At 42.8% G+C, this 18,446-nt stretch overlaps 1 protein-coding gene across 14 annotated transcripts in view; it reads left to right on the forward strand.

The window, feature by feature from the left end:
* Positions 1–18,446, forward strand: part of PTPRT (protein tyrosine phosphatase, receptor type T) — a 459,737-nt gene that overhangs the window by 214,571 nt on the left and 226,720 nt on the right. For all 14 annotated transcript variants that reach the window (XR_003528091.1, XM_027645791.1, XM_027645792.1 and 11 more), the window contains exon 7: positions 17,291–17,584. Coding sequence is in view for 13 of the 14 variants with exons in the window: in XM_027645791.1 (XP_027501592.1) it covers positions 17,291–17,584 (294 nt within the window). In the remaining variant the exon portion in view is untranslated. The remainder of the gene's footprint in view (positions 1–17,290; positions 17,585–18,446) is intronic.

Here is an 18,446-nt window from a genome sequence, read left to right on the forward strand (position 1 = left end):
CCTTTTTTCCTTTCCTTTTTTCCTTTCCTTTTTTCCTTTCCTTTTTTTTTTCCCCTCTTTCTCTTTCTCTGCCTTAGCTCAGCTGCAGGAGGTTGTTGTCCCAAAAAGGTAAAAGATGTCTGGAATTTCAGCACTGGGTCTTTTGATCAGAAAACGTTGATTCACAGGCTTAGAATCTAAATCTGTGCTGTGATTTCCGAGGATAAGAACTGGGTGTGATTCAGTGGTAAATTAACCCAGCTGAGTAATTAATTGTATGAGATGAAATGTTTAAAATCTCCACTTTCATGTGCCTGTGCTCCTTTCGTGTGGTTACCTTGGGTGTCTTGAGGGATTCTGCTGATTGAAGAGGCAGATACTGCTGTTACTGGACTTAATGAATCAAAGAAATGAAGGGGTTTGTAACACGTAATTCAAGTAAAAGGCACTTAAAAGATACTTGAAAAGGGCCATGTGGGTCAAGTTAGCTAATTGTGGATACCAGCTTGTGGATTTTAGTCTGGCCACACAGTACAGGCACAGCTTGGGGATACCTGTGGGACTGTGCCATGGGAGCCCTGTGTGTGTTGCTTTCTCCATGATCTGTTACTTTGCCTGCTGTCTTCACACGATTAAAACTTAATGAAAGCCTTTACATCCCTTATGTTGGTAGGACAAACCATACCATGATCTGCTTTTAATCCTTCAGAATATTTTTGCTTCCATGTGTGGAATAACGCAAAGAAATTGGTTGGTTTGGTTTTTATCTTTTTTTTTTTTTTCAATATATATTTTCAAGAAACTGGAGACCTGCTCTTAGTTTTTGTAAGTTCCTTTTAGCAGGTATTACAGGCCCATCTTTAAAAGTCCAGATCTTTAAAAATGAAAACCTTGTTTATGCCTGCAGTGAAAACAGGCTTAAACATAAAAGTGTAAATTATGGCAGTAATTGTGAGGAACGTGCACACAAAGCCAATGGGGAAATACTGGCTTTCTGATGAAGGAAAGTATTCTGGAAGCACAAAATTGTCAGTCTTCCTGTGGAACTGCCAGCAACTCACTGGACCTGATTTGACCCCTCTCTGGCTTGACTTGGTACAGTGTTTTCCCCAGTTCTGAGTGTTTCAGGCTGCTGGGGTGTACATCTCCTTGAACTCTGGAGTTGTGTGTGTCACTGGGAGCTGGGTGTGCTCTGCACAACCCTGGAACCCGTCCCACCAATTCCTGGTTGTCCGTGGTAATCACTGAACAAGCAACTTGCCAGTTCATGTTGAGCTTTGACAAGGTGCTCATTGGAAATGAGCCAGTTCTCCTGGACCACTCTTCTCTCCAGGACCCATGAGATTCTGCCAGGCAGAACCTTGAACAAGCCAAAGTCTTCCCTGCTGACACTTGGGGTTATGATCCCACTCAATCATTGTTCCTGCCTCTCAGGACCATGAACTACTGGGGGGTGTCCAGCTGCTCCTGCATCTCTTACAGGTGCATTGTGCTGGATTTCCCAGCAGAAGTGCTTCCCCCTGCAGCAGGGGTGGCAGGAGACATTGCCTGCTGACCTTCCAGTTGTTCCTGTTCACCCTCTGGAATATGAAGCTTTACCAAGGAATAAGATGGGACAGGCAGCATTGTCCCCTTTTTTGTCTGCTCCTGCCTGCTGTGGTAATGTCTCATAAAGAAGGACTTTAAACTCATGATTAAACTTAATAACTATCTGTAAAAGTCACTTTGGTATTGAAACCCACTGCTGTGGAACAGAGCTCATTTGTAGCCTCCAGTGTGTTCATGTTTCCATTATAAAACCTTGGGAAATGTTCCACTGCGAGCCCCCCTTATTTGGGAGGTGGGCTGAAATGTTAATACAGTGCTTTCCACAGGATAACAGGACCATCTGAATGTAAGGACTGGAATCCAGAGCTGGTGCCACAGGCAGTCAGGAGCTGCAAGTTAAAATTGCAAGGGATGGTGTGATGGATTGGCAGCTAAGGCAGCCCTTGAAATTCATTTGGCATTTCCATGCACAGTAAATTCCAAATGAGCTCCCGAGAACACTATAAAAAGCAAAAAGGGTGCGTGTATGTGAATCACTTGTTCCTCCCTGGAACATACAACCTCTTAATTCTAACTTACAACTCGCCTTTGTATCATTGAGAAGGTTTTGAATTCGTACAGAGAGGTGATTTACATTCTTAGATAAAGTTGAGGCATTTACCATAATATCAGGATAAGTGGACCACTGTTTTCTTTGCACTGAAGCTCGTAGGTTCTGTGTGAATTCATCTCAGTTTTCCTGTCCATGTTTCAGGGCAGCTTGCTTTTGTACCGTGAATATTGGTAGATCCCAGGGAAGTACAGCCATGGGTTTCATTACCACTGAATTGAGTGCCTGCCAGTTGTGTGCCCATCTCATTCAAACTGGCAGCTGGTGGCAGATGTGGATGTAACGGCTCTAAATCACTTTGCAGATTCTCTGTATTCCATATTTTACTCAAATTCCAATAAGAGTTACACAAATTAAAGTGCAGCTGTCAAGATCAGCAGCAGAGTTGAAGGTGTACATATAATATAAAGTATTCAAGAGCCGGTGCCTTCTCCAGGAGAACTTTTGAAATAGATTTTATTAGATGAAAGCAGCAGATTTATTTCCACCATTTTCCCTGTCTCACATTTAATAATCAAGAACACTTGTAATAAAGTTTCAGATTTCAGAGGGTTTTGTTACAGCTTTGGGGCCGGTTCTGTATCTGTTCCATTTCTCCCAGTGTGCCCTTTTCTGGTTATTCCATCACTTTAACTCTGCTGAAAATGAAATCCTGTAATGTTTTGCTTAGGGAGTAGAATACCTTTGCATGAACCAACCATAGCTGCTCAGGAGGTCCAGATGGGTTTAGCTCAGCTCTTTCCTTTTATGAAATTATTGCACACTTCTCAAAATCAGGGGTTTGTGTAATCTTATCACAAACCACTATCAGACAACTCTATTTAAAACTCTATTATTGTACCTCTGTGCCCCAGAGAGGCAGCTCTGGGTATCATCAGCGTGGGCCTGTCAGTCTGACAAGCTCCCCAACAGTTTTTTTTTTTTGTCTCCAGTCACTTTTTATCCAGTTGGCACTGCCTGTTTTGACTGTGAGCTGCTGGCTCTGCTCTTCCCTGGATTTGTTAGGGATCCCAGCCAGACCCTGGGAGGCAGGCTCACTCTGCTGCCTGCAGCAACTGTGTTCACTGAGCAGTGTCCTTTCCTGACTAACTCCTTCCTCATCTCCCATTTCCCAACACCCCAGGACCTGATTAAATATTTGTGTTGTGGAAGGTACTTTTTCCCTTGTTCCCCCTTTTTGCTCCTGGTATTTGCAGAGTTTTTGGCAACCATCAGTTAATGGAATTGGGATACTTGCAATGTATCTGTGCTCAGCTCCAGAGAACCTGTTGTTGTTTAAACAGTTCTAGAAAGCATCAAGTATTTCAAGCTGGCATATAGTGTTCTTCCCTCCAGACTGGTTACAGCCACCTGTTCAATAGACTGAATTCATCAAGTCATTTTTAATTGTGTTCTTTGGACTGTGGAGCTGTGCCAGGGTCCTCCTAAGCAACAAATGGGTTCAGAGCAGGCACAGTGCAGATTCTGCTAGAAAATAGTTCCCTCTGGTGCTGGTTCCTCTCAGCTTGCCTGGGAAGGATAAGGAATCATCATTTCAGATTACTGAGGAACAAAGGAGCAGAAACTTGGCTTATTTGCATCACAGTGGTATCTCCATTTATTTTGGACTTGCACCAGCATAAACTAGAGAAGAATTGGGCCCAGAGCCAAATAAACTTTGTATTTCTTAAATAATTAAGCAAATCTACAAGGAGCTAAGCTGATGAATGGTTAACAAAGCCATTCACCAAAGCCAAGCACTGCACCACAATCTGTACCTGCCTGCTCTCAGCTCAGGAGATGTTCTACTGTTTTTAAGGATACCTCAGAGTCAAGCAACAAGAATTTGCTTTGGAGCAAAAGAATTTGGGTTAAATAGCCTTACCAAGCAGTAGACTTCCCTTGTGCAAGTATTTTGGGTAAGATTTGACCTGTAATATTTTTTCTCTAGGTGATTATGTCCAACAATTCACTTCCAGTGTTTTGTGTTTGGGCTCCAAGCCAATGCACATTTACAAGTTTGAGCAATAAATGTTTTTTTTTTTTGGCATTGAAGAAAGATCTCATCGGGTATTAAATGGACTTTATTTGGACAATGTAGGTTTCTGCTTGTAAAGACAGGAAAGAAATGGAAGAGAACTGGAAGAGCTGAATTCTTTGCTGTGCTTACTCAGGTCAGGTCCTTCCAGACAGTTGAACAAGACTGTTCTAGACGTTTGTGTTGCTGTTCTTCCCACAGTTGCTTTGTTCCAGTGAAACACTGCAGTCCTGTTTCATGTTGAGATGTGTAGGAATTGGATGTTTCCCCAGGTACCTGACAGGGATTAGTGACAGTGTGAAGGGGGAATTTTGACCCCAATTTGATAATTATGTAGCGATAAAATCACTAACAGACATTCCCAATGATTTATGTGACAGCTCATACAGTGACTCCTCTGCTTAAAATTTTGCTTTGATCTGCATCAGCAGGAATTCCACATGTACTAAATAATGGGGGAAAAAAGCCCTTATGTGCTCCAACTCCATTTTATGTACACAGCAAATGCATAATCAACCTTTGATATTTTGCTTCAGCATGAAAGATGCAGCTCTAGAGTTCAAAACTTAGATTTCCAAGCTCTGTGGCACTTCCTTGCTGATCTTGTTTATCCATCAGCGCTTCAAATCCCAGAATAATGGAATTGAACATAATAACTTCTCTGCTGAGTGAAGAAGTACAGTCCTTGTGTCAAGCAATAAAGGAGAAAAATAATTTTCTAAATCACGATTCGAAGCTCTGACATCGGAAGAGAACTTTTCGTGCCGACTCCTGTGCTGGTCACTTTGCATTTTGGTTGCTGATTCTTCAGCTTTGCAGGATGACAAGTTGTTCGGGCTGCTGCTAATTATGTGCTCACTGTTATGGTAATTGGCATCTCTCAATTTTGTTGTTATGACTACAAAGTACTCGGTAACAGGCTGATAATGCACAGACTGCAGGGCTGACACTCCTCACTGCTGCTCCCAGTTCTGGCTGTCCACATGTGCTGAGTACAAACTGATGGATGTTAGAGGCTCTTTCTCCAGTGCTGATCACCCTGATGCTGGAGATATCCCAGCAGTACAAATGCTGCAGGTATGGACAGATATGAACACGTGGAATCCACTTCTCTCCCTCGGCAGTGACCGTAGGAAAAAATCCTTGCTTTCTCTTTGTGGAATGGCAAAAAAATACCTGCAGGACAAGGAAAATTGCAGCAAGAAATTCTTTATTGCAGCGCTGGGTGCAGCCCCAAGTCACATGGCCTGGAAAAAGCACACCCAGTTTGAAAAACGCGCTCTTTTTGTGCCCTCTTGGTTACATAAGCTGTTAAATATTCAACAGGGGACAGGTATTTTACCCTAAAAGGTAATTTTCGAACTCAGGAGGGGGTGTTACCCTCCCTCCTGATTGATTGATGGCATACCCCTCTGTTCATGTACAGGGGTCTCTCTGCACACAATGCAGAGTATTGTGTATATTTTAATGTGTATATTGCATATTTTTCTATTTTTATTTTTTCCCTACCCGACCACAACATTTCCCTGGCGCCAGGCCCAGATGGGCCTTTCACCTTACAGCCTCCACGAGGCACCTAAAAAACCCCTTGGAATTAAATGAAAGGAAAGAAAATTCCACCACTCTCTGTTTTCCACTAAATTCATTTTGCTTATAATAAAACCAGATTATTTATTTCTCACAGTGACCTGCAGTCCCACTCTGCTGTAGTGAAGTGCTTCATCAGGCCTGGCCTCATGCTCACCTAGCCTTGTGTCCTTATTTCAACCAGAGAACTTGAGTGTGTTGCTGTTTCTTGGTGGTCCTTGACCTTTTGGGAGCTGTACTGAGGGAATACAGGGGTTAGAAACCAGCAGCTCAAAGCTTGGGTACCAGTGTGCATCATCCTGAGAGGATCCATCAGTATGAGCTTTGTACTGTTGTTAATGATGTTGAAAAAGAGCTTCCCTCATGTCCTAGTAGATTTACCATCCTCTTCCCCCCTGCTTTTAGCTTTTGCAGCACATGCAGAATCTCAGCAGCTTAGTCAATGTGTGCCTGTAGGGGAGCAGGCTGTGTAAGGGACTCTCAGCTGATTAAATCAGTAAATCCAAATTGAATCTGCACCTTCTCAGGAAAGCCCAGGTTCAATTTGCATTGATTGGGGGGGGGGAGGTGTGATAATACACTGTGAGCAGAAAACTCTGGACAGAAATGTTTGCTTCAGTGAGGAAACTGTCAGCAGTCTGCTTGGTCAAATGTGTGGGTATTGCCTGGACATCTGCAAGGTTGTGTTTTAGGAAATTTGTAGCACAAGAAATATCTGTCTTCCACCTCCTTTATAAAACCTTTCAACTTACTGTTTCTACCACTGGAACATATATCTTATGTGTTTCTTTCAGGGAAGCTGACTTGAGGTCTTGGTGGGTGGGAAATAACCCCAAATGCAGGTGCATCCTGGCTGTGCTGGACCCAAGTTGGATTAACACTGGTTTTCAGATACAGGACCCATTAAAAAATCCCTTCAGCCCTGTAATCTAAACTCCATAAGCCATGGTGCAGCTCTTGCAAAGCCTAAACAAGTTGCAAGATTTATCTGGTAGTAGATCTTGGGGTTTTTTTAACTGACTCAGGGACAACACAGCAGTGAGTAAGGATGTAACAAAAAGAATTCCTTAACTAACTGCAGACATCTTTGGGAATATTGGGGGACTTATGAAAAGGCAGTAAAACTATAATATCATGGATCTCTGATGGCCTTCAGGTTTTTAGGGTTAATAGGATTGCTTAACACATATTCTTGCAAGTGCATTTAGAAGTAGAAAGGTTGTTCCTTTTCTCTGGAAAAAACAGTTGAAACACAGAAGTATTAATGCAAACATTGAGTTTTGGGGGTACATCTGTGTATCAGGCAGACTTTCTTCCCTTTTGCATTTTTTACATTAGATAGAGAGACTGGCTTATGAGTTAAAAGTGGAAGAGAACCCTTTATGTTCTGGAAACTGCCACGGAACTTGAAGTTGTTCTTCCTGGTGCTGAGCTTGCTGGTCACTGATTTTTTATTTTGCCACCACAAGTGAAGATTCCCCATACAGATTTTGTAATAAATTATTAAGTTGCTCATGCAGCTGTATAAGCAGCATGGCCTTAGTGACAGCAGAACAGTTATTGGCAGCAACTTGGCTCTTTCTCACACTTTGTGGTTAATAAAAGTGGAAGGATGATTAATCCTTGTGTTGGATTTCTGGGATGAAATGTGCTACTTCAGGTGTAAAACCATAGGATGATTTCTGCAGGTGTTATTGCTGTGAATGTCTTGGAATCTGCATGAGGAATATTTAAATATCATTGATATCCAGTTATTCAAGTAGTTTCTTCAGGTTTCCCAGGGTGTACATCTGTGCTTACCCCAGGGAAAGAAGAAAAGGGAGAAAACTTTGAAATCTGAATGAAATCTGTAATTTCAGTCAGTTAAGACAGAAAGAATGACTTCCCAAAATGAACTTTTCCACAAAGTTCCTTTGGAAATCAGTAATTTCTGCTTCATCCAGGTTTCATATGAATGCTGAGATCAGATTCTTGCTCAGATTACTGTCCAGCAAACCTGCTCTCAGGTGACCACCCACTCTGAGACTTGGTTGCCCAGATAGTTTGTTAGATGCTGTTTCAGGTGATAGAGGTACATTGGCTGAAAGTTCCTTGGGGGTTGGCTCCCTAAGATCCCTGTTGGCACATTTGCAATCTGCTGTTACAGCATCAGCTCCTTTTTAAGTCAGATTTGACTTGCCTCCTCATGGTCAGCTGTGATCAGTGTTCCTCACGGATCTGTCATGGGAAAATAAATGATTAAATGAGAACATTTTTCTTTTTATGGACTGAAAACCCCTAAATTTGTGTGTCAAGCCTGGCATACAATTCTTTGCAGGAGGTCATAAAGTCTGTAGGCTGGAACACAAGTCTGCATTCAGTCTCTGGCCCTACAGCCCTCCATTAATCATTACTTCCAGTTATAAAACAACATACTCAGACTTCCTTCACCAGAATATTATGAGGATGAGCTGGGGGCAGTTCCTTGAGCTACCCTGCAGGTGCACACCCCAGTGTCTTCACTCCTTAAGCTCTGGGGTACAGATGTTTGAGAGATCAGTACCAGTGGGATTGGACACAGTTGGGTCTGTAAATCACAGCCATGGTGCTGTCTCAAGTTTAAACTCCAGCCTGGCTGTTCTCAGTTCTCCTCACTGCTCCTCATCTGTTCTGCACGTCCCCAGGTGCTGGACAGGGAGGGAAAGGGCAGGGAGGATGTTTGCTTTTCCTTTAAATGAAACAAAGAATCCTGCCTCAGGCTTTTCCTGCAAACCTGGCAGGTTGCTATGGATTAAGGCACTTAATCAATCCAGACAAACCATTCCATGCTGCCTCCTGGTAGTCAATACCTCCAGTCACTTGCCATTTCAGCAGCTTAGAGACCAACAATCCTTCATCCTGCACACAGAGATGTGCCAGAGAGCAAAAGTTGCTAAATAGCCACTAGAGATGAAGCTGTAAAAATCCTTTTGCCTCTGTCTTTATCCCACCACCATCACTGGTAGCATAGCAACTGAGGAAGCTGCTTGAACTTGAGTTGACCCGAAATTACATGTTTCATGCTTTATGTGTTTATTCCCTGCCTTTCTACTTTTTTTTTTTTTTTTGGTGCTTGTTGAGGTTACATTTTCAGTCCCTGTGGGACATTAGCAGCTTGTTCATGCAGAAAGCTGAAACAGATTTAATAACATGTGATGTATGAGCTCAAATAGTCCATAGAGTCAGAAACATGAGAGAGCCAAAGCTGCCCTTGGGTGCTGCCTGTGGAGAGGCCCCTCATGTTGGTGGGGTGTGGATGAAGTTTTCCATGTCTTTGGTGGAGCCATTAAGGAAGAGCAACCTCCCACAGACTGATTTTTCATATTGTAGTGGGAGAGAACTGGCTGCTAAAGGAAGAAGTGTGGATTGGAAATATGAAAAGATTATAGTAACCCTGGGATTTGTCACCTGGGGGAGAGAGAACTAAGACACAGTTCAGGAGTAACCTGCAACTTTAAAGGCAATTGGTGAATGTGCAGTTGCAGTAATTTCTAGTGGAGAAATCACTGTTTTGACCAGAGTTTCTTGAAAGCTCCTGTATTTTCATATCCCTTAGTTCTCAGTTCTCATACTGTATTCAGATATGCTCATATGTTAAACACAAACTCGTTCTTCTTCATAGGTCATTTCAGGATGAATATAAAATGTTGTACTCCACACATACCTGGTGTGCCTGTCAAGTCCAAGAAATGAGGGAAGTGGCAAAAATTCAAAATTACTAATTGTTTTGGGAGGAAAAGGGTTTGGAGAACAGGACTTGGTTAAGCACACTGGACATGATCCTGGTGGATCAAAATGGAGCAGTCAGATGCTGGATGGAGAAAGTCATGGTCTTTTTATTTTTACTGGTGTTTTGGTCAAGTGAAACTTGAACCTTTTTTCTGTGTGTGGCACAGTGTCAGCAGATGGGACCAAGATGCCCCAGCCTCAGAACAGTCCTAGTAAGAGAATGAAATTCTTTCTTTGACAAGAACTTTAAGTACTGAATTATTAAATCAAAGGGCATCACTGTCACCAGTGCACGCTCTGGCTGAACAGATAAAAGGAAAGTGAGTTGTGCTCGTCTTTTCCAGAGAAAAGAAGCATCATTTATCTTCATGTGGTGCTTTTAGACTGCAGCACCTGAGTTCTGCTGCCCTGGGTGAGGACATTCAGAGAGAATTCAAGGGGCTTGCAGGTGCTCAGTATTATTTCTCAGCTTCCCCCTTAATAGACTGACTGATCCATTACCTGACTGAATTTCACACTGAAGGCCAAGTGCTGAGAACATAAGAGCAAAGGAGGTTAAATGCATCTCACTTATATTTTAATAGCAGTCAAAAGATGGAGGGATTAATTTTATCTTAGATACGTACCTTAGGATGAGCCCATTTCTCTCCTTTGACTACAAAAGGGAACCTGAGATAATTAGTACAGGTTAGAACACACAAAACCTACAAAGTAGAAGTCAAGTTGTTTTTTATCAGCTCATGGATGCACAAAAGTCTTTGTGTTGGGCCTCTTGTGGTCCATGAAAGGTCTCTTTCTGGCATTCCATGAGCAACAAGAAGCATGTTCTCCTCTTCTTCCTGATGTGTTTTTGAAGCATGTTCTCCTCTTCTTCCTGATGTGTTTTTGTAGCTGTTTTGCAGTTGAAAAACTCAGAAAATTACATGCACTTTAAAACTGTGAGTTAATTGTCCATGATTCCAGCCCTGGGGAGCTTGTCATTCTTGGAGATTACCTACAGAGCCTGCCTGAGCACCGTGGAGGGCAGTGCTCCTACCCATGTGGGAAAGGTTGCCTTTGGCACTCTGGATGCACAGGGCTTAGGAATGTGTTTTGCTGCAACACAGGAGATTCCTACACATCAATGCTGAGCCCTGGGAGAGTCTACAGTCACCTTTTTTAACTGTGTTACAGTACAAATGATGGCTCAAAGAGAAGCATTCAGTTCTAATCTATGTGAGTTCTTGTAATAAGCTTTACAATTAGAGCACAGACTCTTCCATCTAATTCACTTAATTTACGCTGGGAAATGAGATACTGTTCAACTAATCCGATGCTATTTTCCTCTTTATTAGGGAATGAAAGCGTCCTCTGAGGCTCTGGTGGGATTCAGGCTAAGCTTCTGAGGCACAAATAGTGTGAAATGCTAATGAAACAGTGCTGTGCTGTAATTCCCACTTGGTGTCTGGTGCCCCTCTCCTTCAGCCTGTGACACCACTGGAAGGGTTGGCAGGAGGCAGTGGAGCTGTGCCAGCTCTTTCTGGACTTTGGGGATGTTTGTTTGATGAGATGACTCTGGTACAGATGAACTTCCTTCAGCCAGGGTTTGTTCCAGCTGCCTTGCATGGTTGGACTCGATGATCTCAGAGGTCTTTTCCAACCTAGTTGATGCTGTGATTCCATGACTGCACTGCTTTTAGGAAATAGTTGAGGTTTTCTCCTGTAAGCCTTGCTGTGTTCTTCTCTTTAAACCCAGTTGCTTAATTGAGAACATATGTGTTCAACTCACCAAGGAGCATTTCCACTGCTTCTTAAGGGGATAATACACAGAGAATATGTGTTCTTCATTTTCATCAGGCTGCAGCAACTTCTCCCTTCCTATATAAAGACTGCACCTATGCTGCTGTGAGCTGTAAAGGGAGTAGTCTGTTTGAATTTGAGGCTTTGGGGATGTTAGAAGACGAGTATCCTGCCAAACACTGAGTCTCTTGCTCTGTTTCCTTTCTTTGGTGCTATTGATTGCTGTCCCCTGGGATCTGCTCACCTCGTTTTTTCATTGCTGTTGTGCTGATTCTTTGACCACTTTGCTCAATTTTTTCACATCTTTCTGGCTCGTTTTTGTTTTCTCTCTCACTCCTTGTACATGAAACGTGTGGTGAGTCCCCTGCAGGCAGAAGCACCAGCTCTTAAGGGAAAAGCAAAAGGAAAAAAGCACATCACATGTTGTGGCACACAAGGATTCTGTTTCAGAGAGGACTGAAGTTACTGATTGCTCTGTTAATAAATTTGTGCTGGAAGAAGCATCAGTTGGAGAGTGCTGACATTAAATGTGGTGATCCACAGCACAGTACAGCAGTGTCTAAAGCAGCCCCCTGCTTGCTGCTCTGATGTCCCAGCTCTTCAGCTGGGTACCCAGCCTGCCATGAGCTAAAAGGGCACATTGATTACGGAGCACATAAACATTCCATGGCTGATGGTTCAGGAGGGTGGACCTGGTGCTGATCTCAACAGGGGCAGGAAGAGACCTGTATGGGAATAGATCAGAGGTGTGTCAGGGTGGAGTTTTCCTGCTGGAACTGCTCTGTTTCATAATGGGATGCAAAGCTCAACAGAGAAGGCTTTTGCACCTCCAAAATACAGAAACCTGTGAAACCACAGCCCTTGTTCTACAGGCTGTAGAAATCCTCAGTCTTCCTCTTCTCTCGCTTTTCTGGATTTTGGCTTTAATTAAATATTCAGCATTGTTCACATCAGAATTGGTGCTGGGCACTTTTCTTTGGGCACAGACCACACCATTCACTGGTGCAATTTATCTGTCCAGGTGAATTAATGAATGATTTTACTGATGCTCTGGCAGAGTCTTTCAATCCTGTTGGCACATGCCACTGCTGTCAGGCTGTCACATCACCGTGAGACACATCTGAATGTCTCTCCTTTAGACAAAAAGTATTAGTGCAGTGTCAGCACAGTGAAATCATCTCATTAAATACTGTAAAATCCATGTGCTTTTTTTTTTTTTTGTGCAATAAGTGGAAATTTGGACAATCAGTGGAAAACAAAATTCACCTGCTGCATTTGTGGTGGTGGTAAAAATGTGCTGATAAACACTGCCAGTATAAATACCCACATTCAGAGCTCGGGCTGCTCGTTGCTGTGGTGTAAAACTGGACAGGGTGCCCAAGGATGCTGCTCAGACAGTCTTGCTGTTTGTACAAAACTCTATAAATGCATTTTGTTCTGGTTTTTTTTTTTTTTGCTTAAAAAGAGTTTTGAGAAGCTTGAAATTTGGTTTCTTTGCCTTCCAGTGCCATCCTTATCCATTTGGCAGACACAGTCCCCAGCTGCTCGTTTGGGACGTGGTGAGAAAAGCTTACAGTTCCCATTAGTAGGGGAATAAGCAGTATCATGTTTGAAAACACAGACCCTGCTTGTCAGACAAATGCCTTTTGAGAGCAGCTCCCATCCCACCTCTCCATTCCCCAAAGGATAAGAAAAAAATGTGTCTCTTCTGATGTTATTTTTAGACCTATGCTGTGTGTTGTGTGCATGTGAGAAAACAAAACAGGAATGAAACGAGAGAGCCCAGGGTGGCACTTCAGAAACAGAATTGTTGAACTTGGTCGTGCACCAGGGTTTTGTAGCACTGGGGGCTCTTTTTGTCTAAAACCATCCCTAGCCCATCCCATGCAAATGAGAGTTCATGATCACCTTGGCTGTATAGGTTATCAGGTGGGTTTTTTATGAACAAGGAAGTAATTAAAAAAAAATTGAATGTTATTAGTATAAAATCCATAGCTTAAGAGGTTTCTGCAGCTGCTTTAAGATTACATTTTCTGTACTGTCTTTTTTTTTTATGAGTTATTTTGCAGGAGACAGTGACAAGAATTTTTCCCTAGTTTTTCAGTCTTCCCAGTTGCATCTTCAGGATTCATGGAACCCATTTTCCTTCCATCATCTGAAAATTGCTTAGAGAGTCAAAGAGAGAAATATTCCAGTGGTAGAGTAGAAACACTCAGGAACTGTTGTCCAAGAGTAAAGTACGTGTGTTTTCCACAATAGTTGGGAAGTAGGGTGTTGGTGGCCTTTCAGAGTTCAGGAAGTGTCTGGATGATGCTCTTAGTCATGGAGAATCGTGGGATGGTTTGGGTTGGAAGGGACATTAAAGCTCAGGGACACCTCCCACCAGCCCAGGTTGCTCCAAGCCCTGTCCAGCCTGGCCTTGGACACTTCCAGGGATGGGGCAGCCACAGCTTCTCTGGGCAACCTGTGCCAGGGCCTCCCCACCCTCACAGCGAACAATTTCTTCCCCGTGTCCCATCTCACCCTGCCCTCTGGCAGTTTAAAGCCATCACCCCTTGTCCTGTCATGATGTGTTGTTGAGTTTTAGGTGGTTCTGTGAGGAGCAGGGAGTTGGATTTGATGATCCTCATGGATTCCTTCCAGCTCGAGACACTCTGTGATTCTGTGTGGTTTCTGGTTTGTGCCTCCTGGTAGTTCTGTTTTCTCACACTCTGTATTACTAAAATTCATGTCATTTTACAGCTCTAACAGTGTTCAGCCTTCTGAGCTGTATTTCCTTGTCTAGTGGGAGGAGAGAGGCACATCCCAAATTCCCTTTGTGTCTGCACAACTGGACCTGCTTTGCACATACAATAAAATCTACTTGTGGTCAATAACCTCCTTTTTTTGGGCCTGTATTACTTTTGTTTCCTTGAAAGAGAGCTCCCATGGTTTTTCTCTGGCCTTCCCAAGTCTGGGATTCAGGGTGGGTATTCCAGCTGCAGCAATCCAGTTCCAGATGTGTTTGTTCCTGGGGTACCAGTGGCTTCCTCCTCCCTGTCTGGAGGGGGGTGGGACAATGACTGAAAAGGAGCAACAGGCAAGACAAAGCCTGTAATATAAAATAGTGTTGGCATGAAATGGGGCTTAAAATACTGTTGTTCACACTTCCATGTATAAAAGGCCAATCTGTCACCATGTTTATTTAATCAAGGTCCCATAGAGATTTTAATTAAAACAGTGAGCTCATAACATCATGCTGGTCATCTGTGACTGACAAGTGGGGTTTGGAACAGAGGGCAAAAAAATGGGCCTTTTTTCTGTGCCAGTTTTGCTAAATAATGGATAACTTGTTTAAATCACTTGTAGTCATTTGGCACAGTGATATTAAAAAAAAAACCTGCTTCTCCAATTGGTGCCAGTAGGAAAGAATCCATTATTTTCAGTGAGGTGGGATTGAGCCCTGAATAACTGTTGTAATGGCTGCTCATCTTAGTTTCTTAAATTCAGAAAATGGGAGCAACAGTTTAAATTCCTAGTTTTATAATATTTTACAGCACCTGTTTTTCAAATGGTACAGAAAGGGGAAAATTAATGGAGGCGAGGGGAAGGGAGAAACCCACCATTACAGTTCTGTTTGGTGAGGAAGGTTTAGATTTGGACTAAAATAGAGAAGATGGTAATGCTGTGTGACATCTTAATTTAAATCAGTTTGGCAGTTGTAGTTTCTAAACTTGTTAGATGAGATTTTCATGTCTGTTCAGCAGGATAAACTGCTCTATTAATTAAGCTCAGTCCCATAAATCTCTTCTAACTTGCCATCAAATCCCAAAGAAACCTGGATCACGTTGCTATTGAAATGTGCAGCCCAGGAGAATGGAGTTTAATATTTCATTTGTCTTGTGATGTGACTTGTAAGATGTCATTTTTGCATTGGGAATAAAAATCACCAAGTCTGTCTTTTAATTGTCTTGCACCAGGAAACAAGTAATAAGCTGCTTGTGATTTATAATAATTTGATTTTTAATGAAAACGTATCTGCATGCGTTTCTTGAAAACAGTTTTCTTGGAGAAATAACCTCAGTAAGTCAAAACATAATCAGCTTGGCATTTCATAGCAGAAAGAGATTCTGGTAGGAGTTAGGGGAAGAGGACAGAATAAAAGCAAAAATAAACATTCCACAGAAAACATAGCTAGTGTCACTGTTTTTGTAAATGTTGGATTCCTGCTGCAATTACAATTCAGATTGCTTTTTTTTTTTTTTGCAGAGTTACGATGTACAACTCCTGCAGTCAATCCCTAGGAGGTAGCAGGGCTCCTTGTAATTAGTGTTAGCCAGAGGAAATGAAATTAAGTAACATTTCAGTTGATCATTTTGCATAATAAAGGTTTCTGTGCATTTGTTTGTCTTCACTGAGCAGATGTTAACCTGCAAGAATCTTCTTCCTGTCGTGGGGTGCTCAAACTTTTTCCTTCCACATTTTTGTGGGTCCTGCACTGTTTCAGTTTTCTGGGTTCTTTGAGGGATCACCTTTAAAAGAGGAATTTAGAGTAACTCTCGCGGAACTTTAAGTTATTGGGATGTTGTTACATTTATAGGTTTCTTTTTCTGAGATGGGGATCACAGGATGGTTTGGGTTGGGAGGGATCTTAAAGCTCATCTCATTCCACCCCCTGCCATGGGCAGGGACACCTTCCACTAGCCCAGGTTGCTCCAAGCCCCGTCCAACCTGGCCTTGGACACTTCCAGGGATCCAGGAGCAGCCACAGCTTCTCTGGGCAACCTGTGCCAATATTTCAGCACCCTCATGATAAAACCCTTTTTTTTGTCACCTTAGCTTCGTAAGAGAATAGAGTTTGTGTCCTCTGGGCTGAGGGCAAACCACATCAGAGTGGGGCAGAGGGAAGACTTGATGAGATCCAGGAAATTCCTGATAATCCTGCCCAGTTCAGCTCAGGTTTTCCAAACCACAAAGTGTTCGCTGTTCATGTGGTTTCCAGTATGCAAGTGTTATTTATACACTGACAGAGAGGAGAGAAGGAATGATAAAAATCAGGCAGGCAGCCAGAGCTCTGTAGATTGTATTATTTTTTTTTTGTTGCTCCCATCAAAGGGAGCTGCTGAGATGTCTTTTATCAGCTTGCTTTGCTTTTTCTCACAGAGGTGACGCTCAGCAGCCAAGTTCTGCCTCCTCGTGCTGCTTCTCAGACATTCAGACCCTCTTCAAGTCTCATGCAGACTTTCTTGAGTACCTTTGCTTGTGAAGTTAAGGAAACTTTGCAATCAAACATGGCAGGAGGTGTCGATTCACTGTTGCCTTCAAGTTTTTCTTAGTTCTCAGTTTTTCAGGAGCCCCAGTTTAAGCCAGTTCTGGTATCACTGGTCATGGGAAGATCCCTAGTGTTTAAATTTGCTAGGATTGTCTCAGACACACAGCCAGTGCTTTGCTTAGAAATTACATCCCATCTTTAACCTGGATTTTGCCTGTTGAAATCAGAAAACGAGCAAGTGATCTGAGTTTTCCACTCACTGCTAATTGTGCCATGTTAAGCATGAGAATTTGGCTGAACTACAGATCAGTGATTGGGAGATTCTGCTGTGTCAGGTCACAGGGCAGAGAAAGGGCTGTACTGGAGTCTTTTCATTCATGGAATATGTTAAATGCACTCATTTGTCTTAATTTAAGACTTCCTTCTCCCCCCTCACCCTCCAGTATTATATTGAGTGCTATTGCTCAGATGCTTAAAAGAGGGAGCAAGTATAAACCTTGTGATCTTTTAGAAGTGACTTTTGTGTTTTATTTTAAACAGAGGTTGCTTTGTTTAAAGCAGGTGTTTCTGAATTGGTAATACTACCCCCAGTAAAAGGGGCTGAATTTTTAGCACCAAAAAAGTGCAATTCTTTACAGGAACAGATTAAATTCTTGTAAGAGATTTGGTAAATTGTGTTACAGGAGATTTTGGGGACAGCCTTGCTACATGGATATATAGTGGAAAATGGATCTTTTTGACAGAATTCTTTGATTTTTTGTTTTGCCTGCAGAGCCCCCCACTCCCATCGCCCCTCCGGAGCTCCTGGCCGTGGGAGCCACGTACCTGTGGATCAAACCCAACGCCAACTCCATCATCGGGGACGGGCCCATCATCCTCAAGGAGGTGGAGTATCGGACAACCACGGGCAACTGGGCAGAGACTCACATTGTGGACTCCCCCAATTACAAACTGTGGCACTTGGACCCTGACGTGGAGTACGAGATCCGGGTGCTGCTCACGCGACCTGGAGAAGGAGGGACAGGCCCCCCTGGACCCCCCCTCACCACCAGGACCAAGTGTGCAGGTAGGATTGCTGCTGCTTTGGGACACTTTGGTTCCCTTCCTTGCTGGAGGTGTGCCATCTGAATTGACATTATGAATTGAGATGCATCCTGGAATAGTTTATGTTTTATTCCCTAGGCAGGTGTTGGTTTTATGCATGTGCTGTATTTGACAAACTTTTGCCTCAGTGTGTGGCTGCTTTTTGTTGAAATGGGCAGAGAGGAGAGTTTTCTGACCAAAATTGTTCTTAAGGCCAGTCTGTGATTTAATACTCACCTCTAAGTGCATAACAAAATTTTGCATAACAAGTTCTTGGGTAATGAATCAGGAGTGTTTATTAACACCTTGACACTGATACCAGTTTGAGGGCAGCGTGGTGAAAGAGGAAGCATTTAGTTTTTAAAATGCATTTTTGTGTTCCATTTGATGGAGATGATTCTTCTCCTCACTTCTGACAGAGAAACCTGTTCAAACACTGTGCACCATCCTCCTTTCCTCTTTCATATTGGAGTGGGTCAATTTTGATCCAGAGACAGAAGGAGTCTATCTTCTTTCTAAGTCTTCCCAGGAAAATCTAAAGGATCATGTTCCTCATGTTTCAGATATATTGGCTGTGCACTCTGTTGTCATACATTAATCATTAGCCATTAAGGGAAATCAAGCTCTGCCTGGCAAGAGGATGAGCAAAGCACTTTTTTGCCTCCCAGTTTTTTTCCAGCACACAACTGTCTTCTCAAAGTTTGCATTTTTATAATTTTTTTCCAAGGTCCTTACTGTGGAAGGAACAAAGGACAGAGACTAAAAGGTTGCTCTGCTTTTTTCTATAACCTTTTTTCCCTCCCTACAAATTAGTGGTTTACAGCAAGCGGATTTGAGCAGTGGAA

Source organism: Corapipo altera, unplaced genomic scaffold, assembly GCF_003945725.1.
Source record: "Corapipo altera isolate COAL_440 unplaced genomic scaffold, ASM394572v1 64, whole genome shotgun sequence".
NCBI classification, from domain to species: Eukaryota; Metazoa; Chordata; class Aves; order Passeriformes; family Pipridae; genus Corapipo; species Corapipo altera.